General features: G+C 40.7%; 1 protein-coding gene across 2 annotated transcripts in view; it reads right to left on the bottom strand.

The window, feature by feature from the left end:
• FSTL5 (follistatin like 5) overlaps positions 1-16,605 on the bottom strand; it is a 195,226-nt gene that overhangs the window by 23,397 nt on the left and 155,224 nt on the right. For both annotated transcript variants that reach the window (XM_053460009.1, XM_053460017.1), the window contains exon 10: positions 13,900-14,034. In XM_053460009.1, the coding sequence (XP_053315984.1) occupies positions 13,900-14,034 (135 nt within the window). The remainder of the gene's footprint in view (positions 1-13,899; positions 14,035-16,605) is intronic.

Genomic DNA, 16,605 nt, shown 5'->3' with positions numbered 1-16,605 from the left:
CCTTCACTTTATGCCAGTAGGAGTAGCTGTTTCAACTGAAGTATTTGAATGATTATTGATCATCTTGTTAATACTTCATATTGGTGGGATCTGGATCTAGAAGCTTTAGAATGAGCGATAAGGCTGAATTTGAAAGCAGATGTAAGGCATTCAGACCTTCTACTCTACCAATTTTTCCTAATGCACTACTCAGATCTTAATCAGTCCTTGATCTAGTCTTAGGTTTAGGATAGCTTTATGTTTATCCCATGCATGCTTAAATTGGTTTACTGTATTAGCCTCTTCAACTTCTGATGGGAGGGTTTTCCAGTTATCGACTGCACTCTCAGTAAAGTAAAACTTCCTTAGGTTACATCTAAACATCAGACTTTCTTGTATCCTCCTGAAATAAGCTTGCCTCCTGTACTTTGTTAAATCCCTTTAATTATTTTAATGTTTCTATCATGTCTCTATGCTATACATATCGAGTTCCCTTATGCAGCACTTACCTTTAGTCCTGCATGAAGTCCTGCGACGACCTGCAACGCTCCATGATGCTACTTGCGAGTAGGCTGCATCCTAACTTACCTCATGGTTTGCGCTCACGTGACATTTTAGCATTTCCCTTGGTCGGCTCTGACACTTCTGCTCCTCGGCTCTGACCCGGCTTGCCCTGTTAATTTGCTCCAGTTATTGGCTTTGGCTACCAGCGTTCTCATTTCTGGCTCTGCTTCAGCTTCTCCTGTTACCTAGTTCCTCTTAGTTCCTGTATCTGCTGAGCTCTGCTTCCTAGGATCCTATATGTCACAAAACTGTGACACCTTAGTCTTTCCTGATAACTTTTGTCCTGTAAGACATTTTGGTAGCCCTCCTCTGAACGCTCACCAATATGTCAATATCCTTCGGAAGCTTTTTATGACTGAAACTATGCTATGGAGTTTGAGTTCGCAATATTGTAACAAACCGATATGTAGTGTAGCATGCAGAAAATTAAAGTGTATGGCTGTCTATGTGAATTGTACAGGATGTCAGCAGCCCAAAAATAATCTATAAGTATCCTCTAGCAGTAAAAGGAGTACATAATGTACAACCATTTTGTACCTAGGTGTGTCATTCTTAATCTTGCAGTGCTGATAGTTCAGAACAAATGCTTTATTGAAATATAATTTTTTTCTACAAAATACTAATTTCTTCCAGTGTCTAAGCATATCAGTAATATTTATTGATACCATGTACTGATAATAATTATATCACAGTTAGCAATATTAGCAGCATCACTTTAGATTTAGAAGGATATATACATTAATCGATACAGATGAATTGAATAACACTGATAATCTTTTTATCATGGCACCTGTCAGTGGGTGGGATATATTATGCAGCAAGTAAACATTTTGTCCCCAGAATTGATGTGTTAGAAGCTAGAAAAAAGGCTAGATGACTGCGACAGAGCATCTCCAAAACTGCAGCTCTTATGGGATGTTCCCAGTCTGCAGTGGTCAGTACCTATCAAACATGGTTCAAGGAAGAAAAAGCAGTGAACCAGCGACAGGGCTTTTGGCCGGCCAAGGCTCGTTGATGCATGTGAGGGACAAAGGCTGGCCCATGTGGTCAAATCCAACAGACGAGCTATTGTAGCTCAAATTGCTCCAAAAGTTAATGGTGGTTCTGATAGAAAGGTGTCAGAACATGTATGAGGGCTGCATATGGGGCTGCGTAGCCCTGTTGAACTTAAGTTAAGCTAAGTTAATAGAGACATCAGCTGCTTTAATAATTACATTTGAATGAGCCATGGTATAACAAGGATGCATATGAGGAGTTTGGGTGTTGTGATCTGTATAAACCAATTTATATCCTATATGAGTTTTGTTGCCAGGTGTTAAAAAGGAGGATTCTTGTGAAGCCTCCATTACAATATTTCTTAAAGGAAGAGGCCAGTGCATACTAGCTGCTTCAGATTTAACACGCTGCACTGTTTAACCTTATTATTATTATTAACTCTCAGCACTCAGCCAGTCCCTGGTTCTGGTCAGTTCTGAATTAAAAAAGTTGACTCTCTGAACCTTGATACTTTTAAAGGGTAGCATGGGTTTATTTTATAATAAGAGTGGGACTTTTTTATTTTTCATACAAGTTGACTTTTTGATGAGATTACATCCATTAAGAGTGCGACTGATCATACCTTGGGCACAGAAAGCAAATGGCAAGTTTCTGTTTCAACTGTAGAGGGTATATACTTACATAACCCATCTTTAAGTATACTTTAAAAAAAAAAGCACTCGACCCTGCCCTGATTGGGAGCGTGATAGCAGTATTTTAGCTGTCAGAGTTAGTTGTCTACTTTATAATGTCATCTATTAACAATAATAGCTTTTATGTACTCTAGTAAGGAATGCATTCGGAATAATGTAGTTTATTATGAAAATTTGATTAATAACCAAATTTATATTGTTTCTATATACATTATAGTCCACCATACCTCCCAGCACTGTGATACAGTCCACCATACTTCCCAGCACTGTGATACAGTCCACCATACCTCCCACCAGTCTCAGGTTTCTATTTTGAAGCATATCCTGGGAAGGTGCCTGACTATCCTGTGAGCAGCATGGGCTGGTTGGGAATATCTTCTGATCTCCCTTGAGTAGCACCAGTAGATAAAGAAATCAATGGAAATCTGTGCTGTGCCTGTTCCTCCTGCATTGCCCACTTCGGAGGCTAATCCTGCCTCTGCTCATCTCTTGCCATAACCCCCAACACATCCGTCCCAATTTGTATTCCTTAAATGTTGGGCGGTATGCATACCCACCAACCTCTTACAAAAGAGTGTCTGAATCTGAATCCAGAATATGAACTGTCCTTTCTAAAGAAGGGCTTTGATATACCATACGCAATCATAAAAGGCTTTCTGTGAATATTATTGGTGTCACATAATTTGTTGGATGCCAAAATACTAATATCTATAATAAATGTTGCACACTACCCTACCTAAACAGTATGCAGTGCGCACCGTTTAATATGTACATGTGTTTCCATAAAACGATGATATAATGTATTACTATTTTCACACAGTTAGTTTGAAAAAGCAATTTAAACAGCTGTAGTATATTTCAGTTTTGCTTTGCATACATTAGTGTCTCAACCTGCAATAATGAGAATATAATTCTGTTTACATACAAAGTAAAAGCAAAGACATAAAATTAAGTATCTATATTTATTATAGGTTTGGAAATTAACCAAAATGGAATTCTTAAGTGCTAAAATGACAGGTTTATTCTTTAAAACTAGCATAAAGTAAAGTAAAATATGAGAAGCGGCTCTTTAGGGGAAATTGTTTTCTTTTATTTCAAGATATAGTAAAAATGTTGATTTTCTTTTTTTTAATATGAAACCTAATCTCACAAGTAAATAATGTTTAATTGCTGAAGCATTTCTGGGCACTCATTTTATGTCAAGATGAGACAAACCTATTTATAGTTTTTTTTCAAGTTTCTAGGGAAGATATATAACTCATCAAGGATGAATTAATTAATTTATAAATACTAGATTAGATGTTATAATTTTTAATACTGTAGACAAGGTTATGTACAGTACACGAGGATACTACTGGAGTTAGGCAATATTAGGGTTTATCAAAACTAGACTAGACATCTAAGCCCAGCAGCCCACAGGTTGCGTATGAATTGCTCTCTACAATTAAAAACTAAGCCCCTACCAAAAAAGCCACTGGGAATGTGTTCAATTAGCCCAATGAACTTGTTATACTCTCAGATAGATTTAAAAAAAATATATGTTTTTGACATTTATTCTCACAATGTGGTAAATTCACAGAGGCAGATAATAATAGTGCCATAAATGTAATTAAATATTTGCATCATCATATTTTTTAGTCAAATCTCCTTTTATTGACAAGTCATGACAAAATACATGCATAAGAAACAGCAGTATACACTTAAAACATGTATGAGGGAACATACGTTGGCGAATAAAGAAAAAAAAGACAAAGAGAGTCCTACAACAAGGCATGGGCAGTTCAATGACGGCGACAAAAAACGCTTGGAATGGCAATCCAGAGCCAACGTGGAGAAAATATCAAATATGCCGTTTACATGGACCCTGTCATGAAAGGAAATCATATACAAGAAAGGAGATCCAGCAACAATGTGGAAACATAAAATAACTGTAAAGTAAAACATAATAAAACATAACAAAATAAACATAAGAAACAATGCTCCATTTGTGGATTGTGCGCATACAGCTAGCGTAACGAATGTCACAGAAATAAAAGAAAAGTTCAGGGGACGACACAGGGGCAATAGGACTCCCCCATCAAATGAAGGCGCTAACAGGCGCGTTGCAACGAGTCTAGTAACCGTTCAGAGGTCAGAAAAGTGGTCCAAGGCAGCCACTTAATGTCATTGGCATATTCACGTCCGTGTGCTGCCGCCACCAAATCCTCCATACGACAAATGAAATTAACCCTTGCAAACCAGGCATCAATAGGCGGGGGGCCGGGAACCTTCCAATATCGGGGAATAACGGACTTAGCTGCGTGAATGAGATGTATTGTTAATGATTTCTTATAGGAACCAAACGAGCTTCGCGAGAAATGTAAAAGCAATGAGTTAGGGGACGCCACAAAGGACGGGTCCGCAATCTCCGTAATGACCCCAATCACCGAACGCCAGAACACCTGTATATCGGGGCAGGACCACCAAAGGTGAATATATGAACCCTCGCCCGCCCCACAACGCCAACAAAGCGGGGAGACCTGAGGAATGTAGCGGTGGAGATCCACAGGAACCTTGTACCATCTGGAGAGCAATTTATAATTACATTCCTGGATCTTGCTCGAAATCGCTCCCTTGTGGACGGCAGACAATATATGAACCCAATCAGCATCAGTAAGATCACATTGGAGGTCTTTCTCCCATAGGCTCATAAAGTAAGGTTTAGTTTTCCCCCAACCATCAAGTAGAAGGGCATAGAGCCGAGAAAGTAAATGCGAAGGTTCAGGACGCAGAGTGCACAGTTGCTCAAAATCTGTTAACGGTCTAGAAAGATGGGGATTTGGGAGTAAGGCAGAAACATAATGTTTAAGGCCGTGGTATAAAAATAGCAGGTGGAAAGACGGCTCGAGCTGGCCAAGCAAATCTCGGAGAGGACGAAACCCATCCGGCAGTAGTATGTGGCTAAGCCTAAGCGCCGCGCCAGGCAATGGCATCAAGGAAGAAAGAAATTTATTGGTGAGATAGCTAGAAAGGTCAGGATTATGTGTTAATGGGAATAAAGGGCCAGGTATAGAGGTAAGACTCGTGGTGGTCGCAACGCGTTTGAAAACTGTCAGAGTCGCCGAAATGGTGGGGTGTGAGCGCACAAGAAGCCCCCAAAATTTGTCAGGTAACCACGGCACAACCGAGATGTGGTGGGGAGAGAAGGAATCCTCCAAAGCTACCCACAACTTGGGTGCCTCTATGGACCATTCCACTATGCGCCGCAAGTGTGCCGCCATCCAGTACCATTCGAGGTTGGGGAATCCCAAGCCCCCTTTCAATTTAGGCCTGGTTAAATGGGCAAACGAAAGCCGAGGTCTACCACCCCCCCACACATATTTCATGAAGACCCTGTGACACGCCCTAAAGTAAGATCTGGGCAAAGATATCGGCAAACATTGGAAAAGATAAAGGAACTTCGGGAGTATACTCATCTTGATTACCCCAACGCGTCCAAACCAAGAAACATGGGGGGCCGCCCAACGGCGAAGATCGTCAGTCACTGAGGTAAGTAGAGACATGTAATTAAGGTGACGGAGTAAAGAAAGATCAGCAGATATCCATACCCCAAGATATTTAAAGGCGGAGGCTTGCCATTTAAAAGGGAAAGTCCGAGTCATATCAGCCTTTAAGGCAGGCGAAATATGAACCCCCAATATCTCCGATTTTTGCAGGTTAATCTGATAGTTAGAAAGGGATTTAAAGTGGTCCAATTCCCGAACCACTTGCTGAAGCGAGACAAGCGGTCGTGTCAACATGCAGAGCATGTCATCGGCGTAGACAGCAATTTTATGGGTAGAGCCTGCCAACGTAACACCAAAGATTTTGTCATTATGTCTCAAGGCCTGGGCTAAAGGTTCCATTACCAAAAGGAATAGCAGTGGGGACAAAGGGCAGCCTTGACGCGTGCCATTATTAAGCCGAAATGTGTCTGATAAAATACCATTAATTTTGACCTGGGCCGAAGGGTTGTGATATAAAGCTGTAATCTGATTCATAAAATTAAACCCAACATCTATCTTCCGTAAAACACGAAACAAAAAAGGCCATGCCACCCTGTCGAATGCCTTTTCGGCGTCCATGGAGACCAGGGCCACAGGGAGACGGGAATGATTGGCATGTGCGATGACATTAAGGATCCTGATGGTATTGTCTCTAGCCTCCCTCCCCGGGACAAAACCCACCTGATCACCATGGATTAAAGAAGGCATATAACGTTGTAAGCGGAGCGCCATTACTTTCGCCAGGAGTTTTAGGTCTGTATTTATTAAAGATATAGGGCGGTAATTGGCACAGGAGTCGGCATCCCTGTTCGCTTTAGGAATCACCGTGATATGCGCCAGGTTGGAATGAGGGTCAAGAGTCGCCCCATGGGCCAGTGAATTAAAGAAAGAGACCAAATGCGGCCCAAGGACCTCGAAGAATGTACGATAGTAATTAACGGTAAAACCATCCGGGCCTGGGCTTTTACCCTTAGGGGTTAATTTCAGCGCCTCCAATATGTCCTCACTAGTTATCGGAGCGTTAAGGGATAACCTTGCCTCGTCATCCAATTTACAAGAGAGGTGGCTCGCCAAATAGTCATCAATACGATCTAGGAGAGCGGGGTCATCCGCGTCTCGGGAAGTTAAATTGTATAGGGTCGAATAATAAGAATGAAAACAACTGGCAATTGCATGGGATTCATGATGTATTACGCCATCAGAAGATTTGATTTTGGGGATATAGGAAGAAGCTCTCTGAGCTCGAAGAGCCCTCGCCAACAATTTACCCGGCTTGTCACCCATCTCATAGAATAACTTCCTAGTCAGTAAGAAGTGCCGCTTAGTAGTGGTGTCAAGGAGAGAGGCTAGTTGATCCCTGAGGGCATGAAGTTGAGGTAAGAGTTCAGGGGCGAGCGTCAACTTATGGGACTGCTCAAGGTGGTGTATTTTCCTCATTAGCGCCAATAAATTAGCCATACGCAGTTTTTTGAGGGTGGAACCTATCCGAATGAAGTGGCCCCGTATCACTGGTTTATGAGCTTCCCATACAACAGGGAAAGCTAAGTCATCAGAAATGTTATCTGTGAAGTAATTACGTAAATGGGTCGATAGGTCTTCTACATATGTGGGATTTTGAAGGAGGTTCTCGTTTAGTCTCCAATTCCACGGTTTAGACCCGCTATGAGCAAGCTGCATCATCATATTTTTTAACTAAAATTAGTCATGACATTTACATTTTTACACATCTATGTCATCAATGGCTAACGATTGGAAGTGCGAGCGATGGCTACTGCATAATCAGAAATGTATGGGTGATAGTATGTGACCCAGAGGTAAAAGTGTGGCTACAGCTAAAAGAAGCAGCTAAAAGAAGGATCCCAGAAGGTAAGATATAAGGAATGAAGTGAGGTAAAGGACTATATATATATATATATATATGTATGTATGTAAGTTAGGGTGAAGCATGAATGTGTATTTATAAGTATTTGTGTCACCATTAGTGTGTATGTTAGAGAGAGTGTATGTGTGTTAGCATGAGTGTGTAATGCCCCACGATAGTGATAGTAAGGGATGGAAACGATGATGGGAACAATGACGATGATGGCGGGGGATATGGTAGTTGCAATATTTGGACTACACCATTTCCCTCCCAGTTGGCCCCAGCCCATTACATGATGGTATGGACCACAATGATATGTGATTTCATAGGTATCTTATTTATGACTAGTGAACAAAAAATACTGGTGCTGGACCCCAAGTTTTTGCCGTATGCACAATAATGGCACTATGAATATTAACAACAACATTAAAATTGGCAATATGCAATCTGACTATAAGCCGACTAAGGCATACTGAGTGAGGATGATTTGTTTGTAAAAGGGGTGATGGATAGTCTGACTGACTACCTCCGCTGACTTGTGCTCCCTTAGCCTGGGACAACACACTCTTTCCCCGGTTTCCCAGTCACTAGCTGAGACTCAGTATAGGGTATAACAAAGACTACTTTATTTTTCACACATGGCTGGATATAGCCAACAAAGCACACATTAACATAAATCAAGATATTGGGATACAACCGCCCCCTTTATCTGCCTCCCAGAGACAACATGGTCAGTAAAGGGATTAACAGTACAATGGGGTCCCAACCTCCACTACCTATTACTGGCTGAAATCAGTTCCAGGGATGGCTTGGCCAGGGTAAATGTCTGTAGTGGAGGAACTGGGGGGACTTACTGTCACGCTCTACCCAGGCTGTGGAGCTGCATGTCTTTTGTTTCCCTGCCTTGCTGTGGTCCGTTTCTGGATTCCTGTATGTTCTGTCCTGAACCTCTGATTCTTGGATTCCAGTCTTGCTCTTTGCTTCAGCTCTGTTTCCTTTATAAGGTGTGCCCCACCCGTGTGTTCTGTTTTTCAGTCTAAAAGCTATGTATTTGGATTTCATGTTTGGTTTGTTTAGTTCCTCTGTGGGCAGGCTCTAGCGTTAGGACCCACCGTCATTGGATTACTTTGGCGTAGTGGTGGGCTTAGCATACTATGGCCATAAGATGTGACGGAATCTCCAATAGTTATCTTGTAGTCCTAGGCTAGTCCTGTTTGGTCCTGTTTGGTACACGGTTTCTGTGAATTCTTGTCATGTGTTGCCTAGTCAGTCTTGTCAGCTCTGTGCATTGTTGTCCTGTCCTGTCTTGTATCCCCGGTAGAGGGGTGTCCTGTCTTGTATCCCCGGTAGAGGGGTGTCCTGTCTTGTAACCCCGGTAGAGGGGTGTCCTGTCTTGTATCCCCGGTAGAGGGGTGTCCTGTACACAGCATTTTAAGCATGTTTTTTTCTACCTCTTAAATATTAACACAAAATCTTTCTATTTAGCTGTGTGTGCAATATGGCATTTTACTGCATGTTTTAAATTAATGCCTTGCCCCTAAGAAACTACACAGTTCTAAACAATATTTATTTTCAGAGGTGCATGTGCAGCATTCCAAAATAATACATGTATAGTAAAATAAAATTCTTGAAAATTGCTTGGTTCCACTCAGAGTATTTGTATAAAGCACTGATTCCCCACACGCTGGGTTAGTATTTTTAGTCTCTGGACAGAATGATGACATTTGGTCACTTCCATCCTGCCTCTACCCACTCCAGTCTACTCTAATAACTTAAAACCCTTTAAAGTCTAACTGGGGCTAGCCATGCAACTTAGCATTGCCCCCGATAACAGTCACAACACAGGAGAGAGGAACTGATGGCGGCCAACCCCAGGAAGATCCTAGACTTGGGTACAACTTCCTAATATGGCTGACAATAGATTTGTTTTCATTGTTCTCTTCATTGTTAGGTCATAGGAAAAAAGGAAAATTACACTGCCTCATAAGCTAATAATTATAAGAATACAATAAATAACACAAGCAATAGTTTTTAGCGATGGATTCGATTATGTTTTTTGTTGTGAAAGTTACCTTTTTTAAACACATCTATGTTTAAATGTAAATTAATACTTAGCTATGCAACATGTTTATATGAGGGTTCTACATAGCTTGTGTACATGCATAGCTCCTTAGGTGGCTTAGGGCTGGTTGTGACGTTCAGGACCTTGCTTTGGGCCACAGTAAGAACAGAGATGTCCACCCTTACTATGATCACAATCAACTGTAAATGAGCCAAAGTATAAGCATTTAAGTGACTCCTAATTTGGAAACTAACCAAAATGGAATTAAGCCTGGGGCTTAATGAAGTGTAAATCTGGGTCTTTGCCCATTCTTACTCCAGCAGATAGCGGGACAACATGAATTTATCATAGACAACATAGAAAAGAGCACAAGACAGGTTTTAACAAATACAGATATTACTTCCAGCAAGATCCTTGGCTTTTTATGCAGGTCCCATAGGAAGTATTCTTATAAGATTCCCTGGGATTAATAGAACCCTTACTCGGATGCAGCCTGTTAATCTTTTCCCTTGGCAATACTTAACTCATCTATGTGCCCTGGCGTTTCAACAACTGCTCCAATAGACTGATTACATTTTCCTCAATATTACAATTCCTGAAATCAAATATATAACATCAGGAATAGTGGATGCATATGGACTAACACCAATCAATGTTTTTCCAATAAAACAATAACCTGTTTTGAAATATCCAAACAGAATAGCGATTTTAAAGAAAATAATGACATTAAATTGTAGATAACATAATCCCAAATGAAAACACATTAAGATGAACACCTAGTGTGCCTCTGCTACAAAAAAGAGCCTGGTCGTCTCTGTGTAATGTATAGGTAAGTCAATGAGAATTCTCAAATGTATCCTTATCCAATTGATTATGCATTATGCAGGGCCAGCTAAACCATTCTAGCTGAAGAAACCTGCTAGCGTGGCCCTTCATAACTAACAAGATAGTTAACACCACTCCCTTTTGTAAATAGACTCCTATGGGTTTGGCCCCAATGGAAAAAACAGACCCACTCTGTACATTGTTATCAATACCTTACTCAATAAGAAAGGTTATGCTTGAACAATAGAAAATATTTTTGGTTGTGGGGTATAAAAAAAAGGTTTGAAATGTCCAGAGTTACAAAGAGGTTCTAGTAAGCTGCCCCTAGCTGCCACAATAGGACATCGTAGAGGGTTCACCTCATCTTTTGCAATTTTGGTATAGTGTAAAATACTGGACATTTAGGGTGTAATTCCAGAAGATAATTATAAGTCTGATAATCAATATAATGGACCTCAAACACTCTTATGAATGTTGCTTCTATCTGTTAATAAGGTGACCAGATTTTTTACATGAAATCCGGTGACATTTTTTTTAAATTGGCAAATGGCAAAAAAACCACCTATTTTATAAGCATATTTTCTTCAAACTATATATGCAGTGTATTTGGTATGTGTTTGTAAAGGGATTGTATGATATATACGTTATTTCTCACATTTTGTCAATGAGGAAGGGCTGGATTAAGAGCATCATGGGCCTGGTGCTGAGGATTAAAATCTTAAAACATTAAGACAGAATCTTAAATTCTCGGCATCCATGTGTACTGGATAAAGATGACATCAGTGCAAGGCGGGTAATATAGGATAGAATCTTATGTGATGGGACTGGGAGTACATCAATACACTAAATAAAGTCATCATGCACAGGATGCCTGAAGCCACAATTTAGTACTACTAATCCTTTTCAATAAAATATGCAGATTGAAATAGAGTAAATAACACAAAACCTTTACTTTTCCTCTCACCGATTTCTGGGCCTCTTGCAGACTTCCGCAGGGGCCGCTGCTTCCCTCTGCGTTGCTTGCTCTGTGTGAGCAACTTCTCTTGTCCCGCCCCAGAGGAACTGAGTAGGTCATGTGACATAAATTCACGTGACTTCTCTGGGTTCCTGCTTCCCCTGAGCAACGCACAGTTAAGCAGCAGGGCCCCTGCGGAAGTGAACATTAATCCATCCCTGCATCCGGGGACAGTGACCTCAATCCATGGACTGTCCCCGGAAATGTCTGGTCACCCTAGTTTAGAAGTAATTGAAGCTGGATCAGCTTTTAAAAGTGTATAGGTTCTTATGTCTGATAACTGGTACATAATGTCACCACGAAACAATGAATAGTTCAGAATAATAATTGTCCCCCCTATCGGCAGGGCAAATTACAATTTTAGGGTCTACTTTTATATATGATTCTTGTTGAAACTTGTTATGTTTCACACATGGTTTACTGACTTTTAGGTGTTCAATGTCACTTCTTAGCACACTAGTGAAAGTTTTCAAAAATGCATTATTAGTATATGGATCATATTTTCTTTTCAGGCAAAAAGGGCTTTTCCGGGTAGTGGAATTGCAAAATTCCTCTTGTAATCACAAGGAGTAATTTAGTTTGATTTGTTCTACTTTCCATAGAAGCTGATTAGGCTGATTTGGTGATACAAAAGACGGACCTCTAGACAACACTGGAGTATCAATTATAGATGATGGCCCGTCAGACAGATTAAATATGGGGGCTACCTCCTTTAATACGGCAGTGTCAGGGTACCAAGAATCAGAACAGTGACAGGAATACTAGCTAACACAACTTTATTGGTAAATACATATAAGGCAAGTACATGACAAGCCAAATCCAAAAGCATAAACGTAAGACGATACAAGATCAGGAATGGAGAGGAATGGAGAGGTACTTGTAGTCAGGAATAGGCCAAATCATACGCAGGCATCAATACAAAAACCAGGAAGTGTGCTGATCAGGTCTGGTACCATGAAAGGGCGATGAACACCTGCATCAGCTCAGCAATTATAGCCACAGCCTGATAGAAGGGGGGGGGGGGTATCCGGATTCAGAGGCTATAAGGGGCAGCTTGTCTTTTACTCTAATGTTGGCACTTGTTATGCCCTCTCATTGTGTGTTGTTCTGCCCCTTTGACCTCTTATAGTGATCCTTTTGTGGTTCTGTACTGTGAGTGGGGGTGGACTGGCCTCTTCTTAAAAAAGCCAGATCTCTAGAGTTGTCCGTTGTGCATTGAGTTCAGCTCCAGATGTGGATTTCCTTAAAGATGCATCAATGATAGATACTGTCAGTTTACAAATACGTTGTTTAGTTTGTGCCTGTATACTGTATGATATTTATGAATATTAACCTTAACTAACTTTTCTTGCTTGAATCGCAGTTCATTTTTATACTTCAGCACCTCTTTCTGCATAGTCTTTGGCCATCTGTACAGTAAGCATGACTGAGTGGGTAGTTTCACAATCTACAATCTGTTTCTTAATCACTGTCAGCTGTTGACTCGCTTCCTCCACTACTAAAACCATTAGGTCCAGCAAACATTTGTTTAACACGGCAATCCATTTACGACAAAATACTATGTTATTATGCCCAATAGCTGGCACTTTTTTTATACAAAACCCATCCGAAAATAATCCATGTAAATCTATGTCAGTTTCCTTATTTTTCGACCTGAGTGACTCCAAATAAATATCTGCAATTGGACTGTTGAAGGCCTGTGTTGATGGCCATAGAAACTTATGTGCTTGTTCTTCTGCACTTTTTACACAGTCCATATAAGCAGTGGCTCTAATAAGGAAACCCTCCATACAGCATTGCCGCTTCTAATTAGTAATACAGTATGAGGATATTAATCAGATAGAAGCAACACTCATAAGGGCAGTTAAGTCCCATTATATTGATGAACAGACTTAGATTCCAGTTTTATATGTTAATATACCACAGAGAATCAATATGCCCTTAATCATTTGTAGTGTTGAGTGTTAGACACAGGGATTTCTTTGCATACACACATATACATAAGACATACACACTACATCCACCAGACAAGCCAAATACTTGCACTTCCCACAGAAATCTCATCACCACCGCAAGGGATTCTAGGTAGGCATATGGAAACAAGGTTAACGAATGATCACCTTTTTGGGGTTACACCCATGTATAAGGGCATTTATAGACACATTTCTATATGGTCATCTTGATAAAACTTACACTGTGGGACTGAAATGTCAATTCATTAAACTGTATGTACATCTCTTATTAAAGAAAGTTATTTTATTACAAGGACTATGAGTGCCTGTCTTCGTATATTTATATATATATATATATATATATATATATCCTATAATATTTTTCACATTTTTACTCTCCATTATGTGTATGACTTATGTAGTACATACGTGTTCTTCTAGCAGAGTCTTCCACGAAAAGTGAAGAGATGTCTTCATCAACTCCGGCTTCATTCTTTGCAATGCATGTGTAAGCTCCAGTGTCTTCATAGCGTACATTGCTAATATGAACTTCACTCCCATTAGCTGGAAAGAAAAAAAAACGCGAGGCTTAAATAAATGTATCGACTCCTTTGATGCTCATGTGTTTTATTTGCCTAACACATTGCAATAACGCAAATAAAATGTACTGATTGCACAACCCGTTAATTGCAAAGCGAAAGCAAAGACAAGCCCTCGTGGGAGTTTAAAAATATAAATAAATGTATTCACAGCCAAAATCAGAGTGGCAATAAAATCTGGAATTGAAAAACGAGTGAGAAAAGGGGTATAGATAAGGGGAGGGGTAGCTAGTTAGAAGCGGGGGGGGGGGTAGTAATTATTGAAATAAATAGTGAGAATGAGTGAGAATGGATGATTTAGTATGGATGAATTGCTTCAATGATTTGTTAGAATGCATTAATGAATATATGTAAATGATTTGTGTGAATGAGTGAAAGAATAAATGACTGTGTGAATGAAAGTGTAAATTAGTGAGTGACTATATAAGTGTCTGTGTGTATCATAGATGTATATTTGATTTGTGGAAAGGCAAATGTCAGAACTAGACATTTATATTATCGCAGGGTTGTGATCAAGACATTTATAGGCAAAAAAAAAAAAAAAAAACAATAGGATAATCCATAGAGTAGTCAAAAAAACAGTTCAAGGATCAAGGCTGGCAGCAAAAGTTCAGTAACGCGGTCACAGTCCAAAATCAGGGGCACAGGCAAAAAGAGTAATCCAAAGGGTAGCGAAGGGTCAAAACCAGTAATCCAAAGAGAGCTGTAATTCAACTGTATAAGGGAGTAGGGAACAAACAGGGAACAGAGCTTAACTAGCAAACATTGTGTGAAGGGGTTGCAGGGTTTTATAGTGTCATTAATCAGAGACTCCTCCCCCGCACACCTGGACTCATCCCCTCCGTATTGCAAGGATAGCCGTGAGGACTTTACCACTCCTTCCTGCTTCCATCCTCCTCCAGAGTAGCCACGCCCCCTCATCACCAGGAATGTGTGTGCTCTTGGCAAATGTGGCGTATTTCTAAATCGAGGCCAGGGATGCGGCCTACCCCGTAGATGGGCGACGAGGGAACGCTAGTCTGAAACCTGCCCCCCGAGATGAAGACCCACTTGGTGCGGTAGGTGTCCCCGATCCTGACAGCAAAGATGGCGCAAGCAGGGTGTTTGAGCCTTGGGTGTTTATTGGACAAAGATGGCACAGGGTGGACTGTTTGGGGACAAAGGTGTCTTACGCTGGGCTGTTTGGGGACAAAGGTGGCTCACACTTGGCTGTTTGGGGACAAAGGTGTCTTACGCTGGGCTGTTTGGGGACAAAGATGGCAAGTCCTATGTGTGTAATTTGGGTGCTGGTCAAGTTCTATGTGGGCAATGTGGATGGCCTTTGGGGTGTGCAACCTGTGATCTATTTGAGTTTTTTATCTATACCTTTTAAAGCTTGTGAATTCCAGTTGATCTATAAAGCTGTGTTTTTGTGTTATTCTCTTGATCTATTTCTGCTATGCTATATTTCCATACATTATTTATGTATACCTGCAAATACTGGGTTTGTATGTGTTATTCAGTTGATCAATACATGCGGTACTCTTTCAACGTGTTGTTTATTTGATCTATACCTGAAGTACAGTGATGAAGGAAAAGGGAGGTTTGGCTTGAATGAGGGGACAAAGGTACTCTGAGGATGATTACAGAGGAGAGGACCTCTCAATGTCACAGTAGGGCCAGAAGGAGGGAAGACTGCACTGACCCTCACAACCTTCCCCTAATCTGCGTTAGTGTGGGAGTGGAGGGAGTAATTGCATGGTAGGGAGCATGGAGGGTGGCCCAAGGAAATGCTTGCCTAAGGTCCAATGATTTATATTTATATATATATATATATATATATATATATATAGTGTCATCAGGGTCTAATATTAATAAATAGTCTGGCAGCAGGGTCTAACATGAAGTACATGTACATATTATGCAATTAAAAATGCATGTCTAACGCAGATATATAGTGTATATGTAGCATCTTATAATTGCCCCCCTACTTTGGTTCCTGTCCCCCATGTACTCCCTAAATATGAAAGCTGGAGACGCCACTGAAAGATCAGGGTTACTCAGCTGATGCCTACAGTCATACAATCTTGAATATGCCTGATCTTATCTGTTCTTGGAAGCTAAGCAGGGTTTGGCCTAGTTGGATGACAGACCATCTGCCCTTTCTATCTCTGTTACCACAGTTTCCCACCATCCAGCACCTTTCAGGATATTCATTTCCTACTTGCCCTTGAGTTTTGTTCCAGCTGCCAAGTACGTTCCAGACTACTCTGAGTATGACCTAGCTTCGTCTGACTTCCCTCCTAGCTCCTGTTACCTTGTATCTGTACCCTGACTTTACTGATCTCTGTACTCCTGACTTACATAGTTTGGATCAAGAGTACCTTGCTTTTGCCTTAATAAAGAGTCTTTATATTTTACATTTTCTGTCTGTCCGGTTCCTGGTCCTTTACATTACAGAAGGGCCATGAATCCAGAGGGTACAGCCAACTCCCCGGGTTCCAAAAATTTCTAGTTTGGACCAGGCCGACCAGCATATGGGCCAGTTTGTGTTCCA

This window comes from Spea bombifrons, chromosome 1 (assembly GCF_027358695.1).
Source record: "Spea bombifrons isolate aSpeBom1 chromosome 1, aSpeBom1.2.pri, whole genome shotgun sequence".
Taxonomy (NCBI): Eukaryota; Metazoa; Chordata; class Amphibia; order Anura; family Pelobatidae; genus Spea; species Spea bombifrons.
The sequence above is the reverse complement of the archived record's forward strand: the minus strand, read 5'-3'. Positions and strand labels throughout refer to the sequence as shown.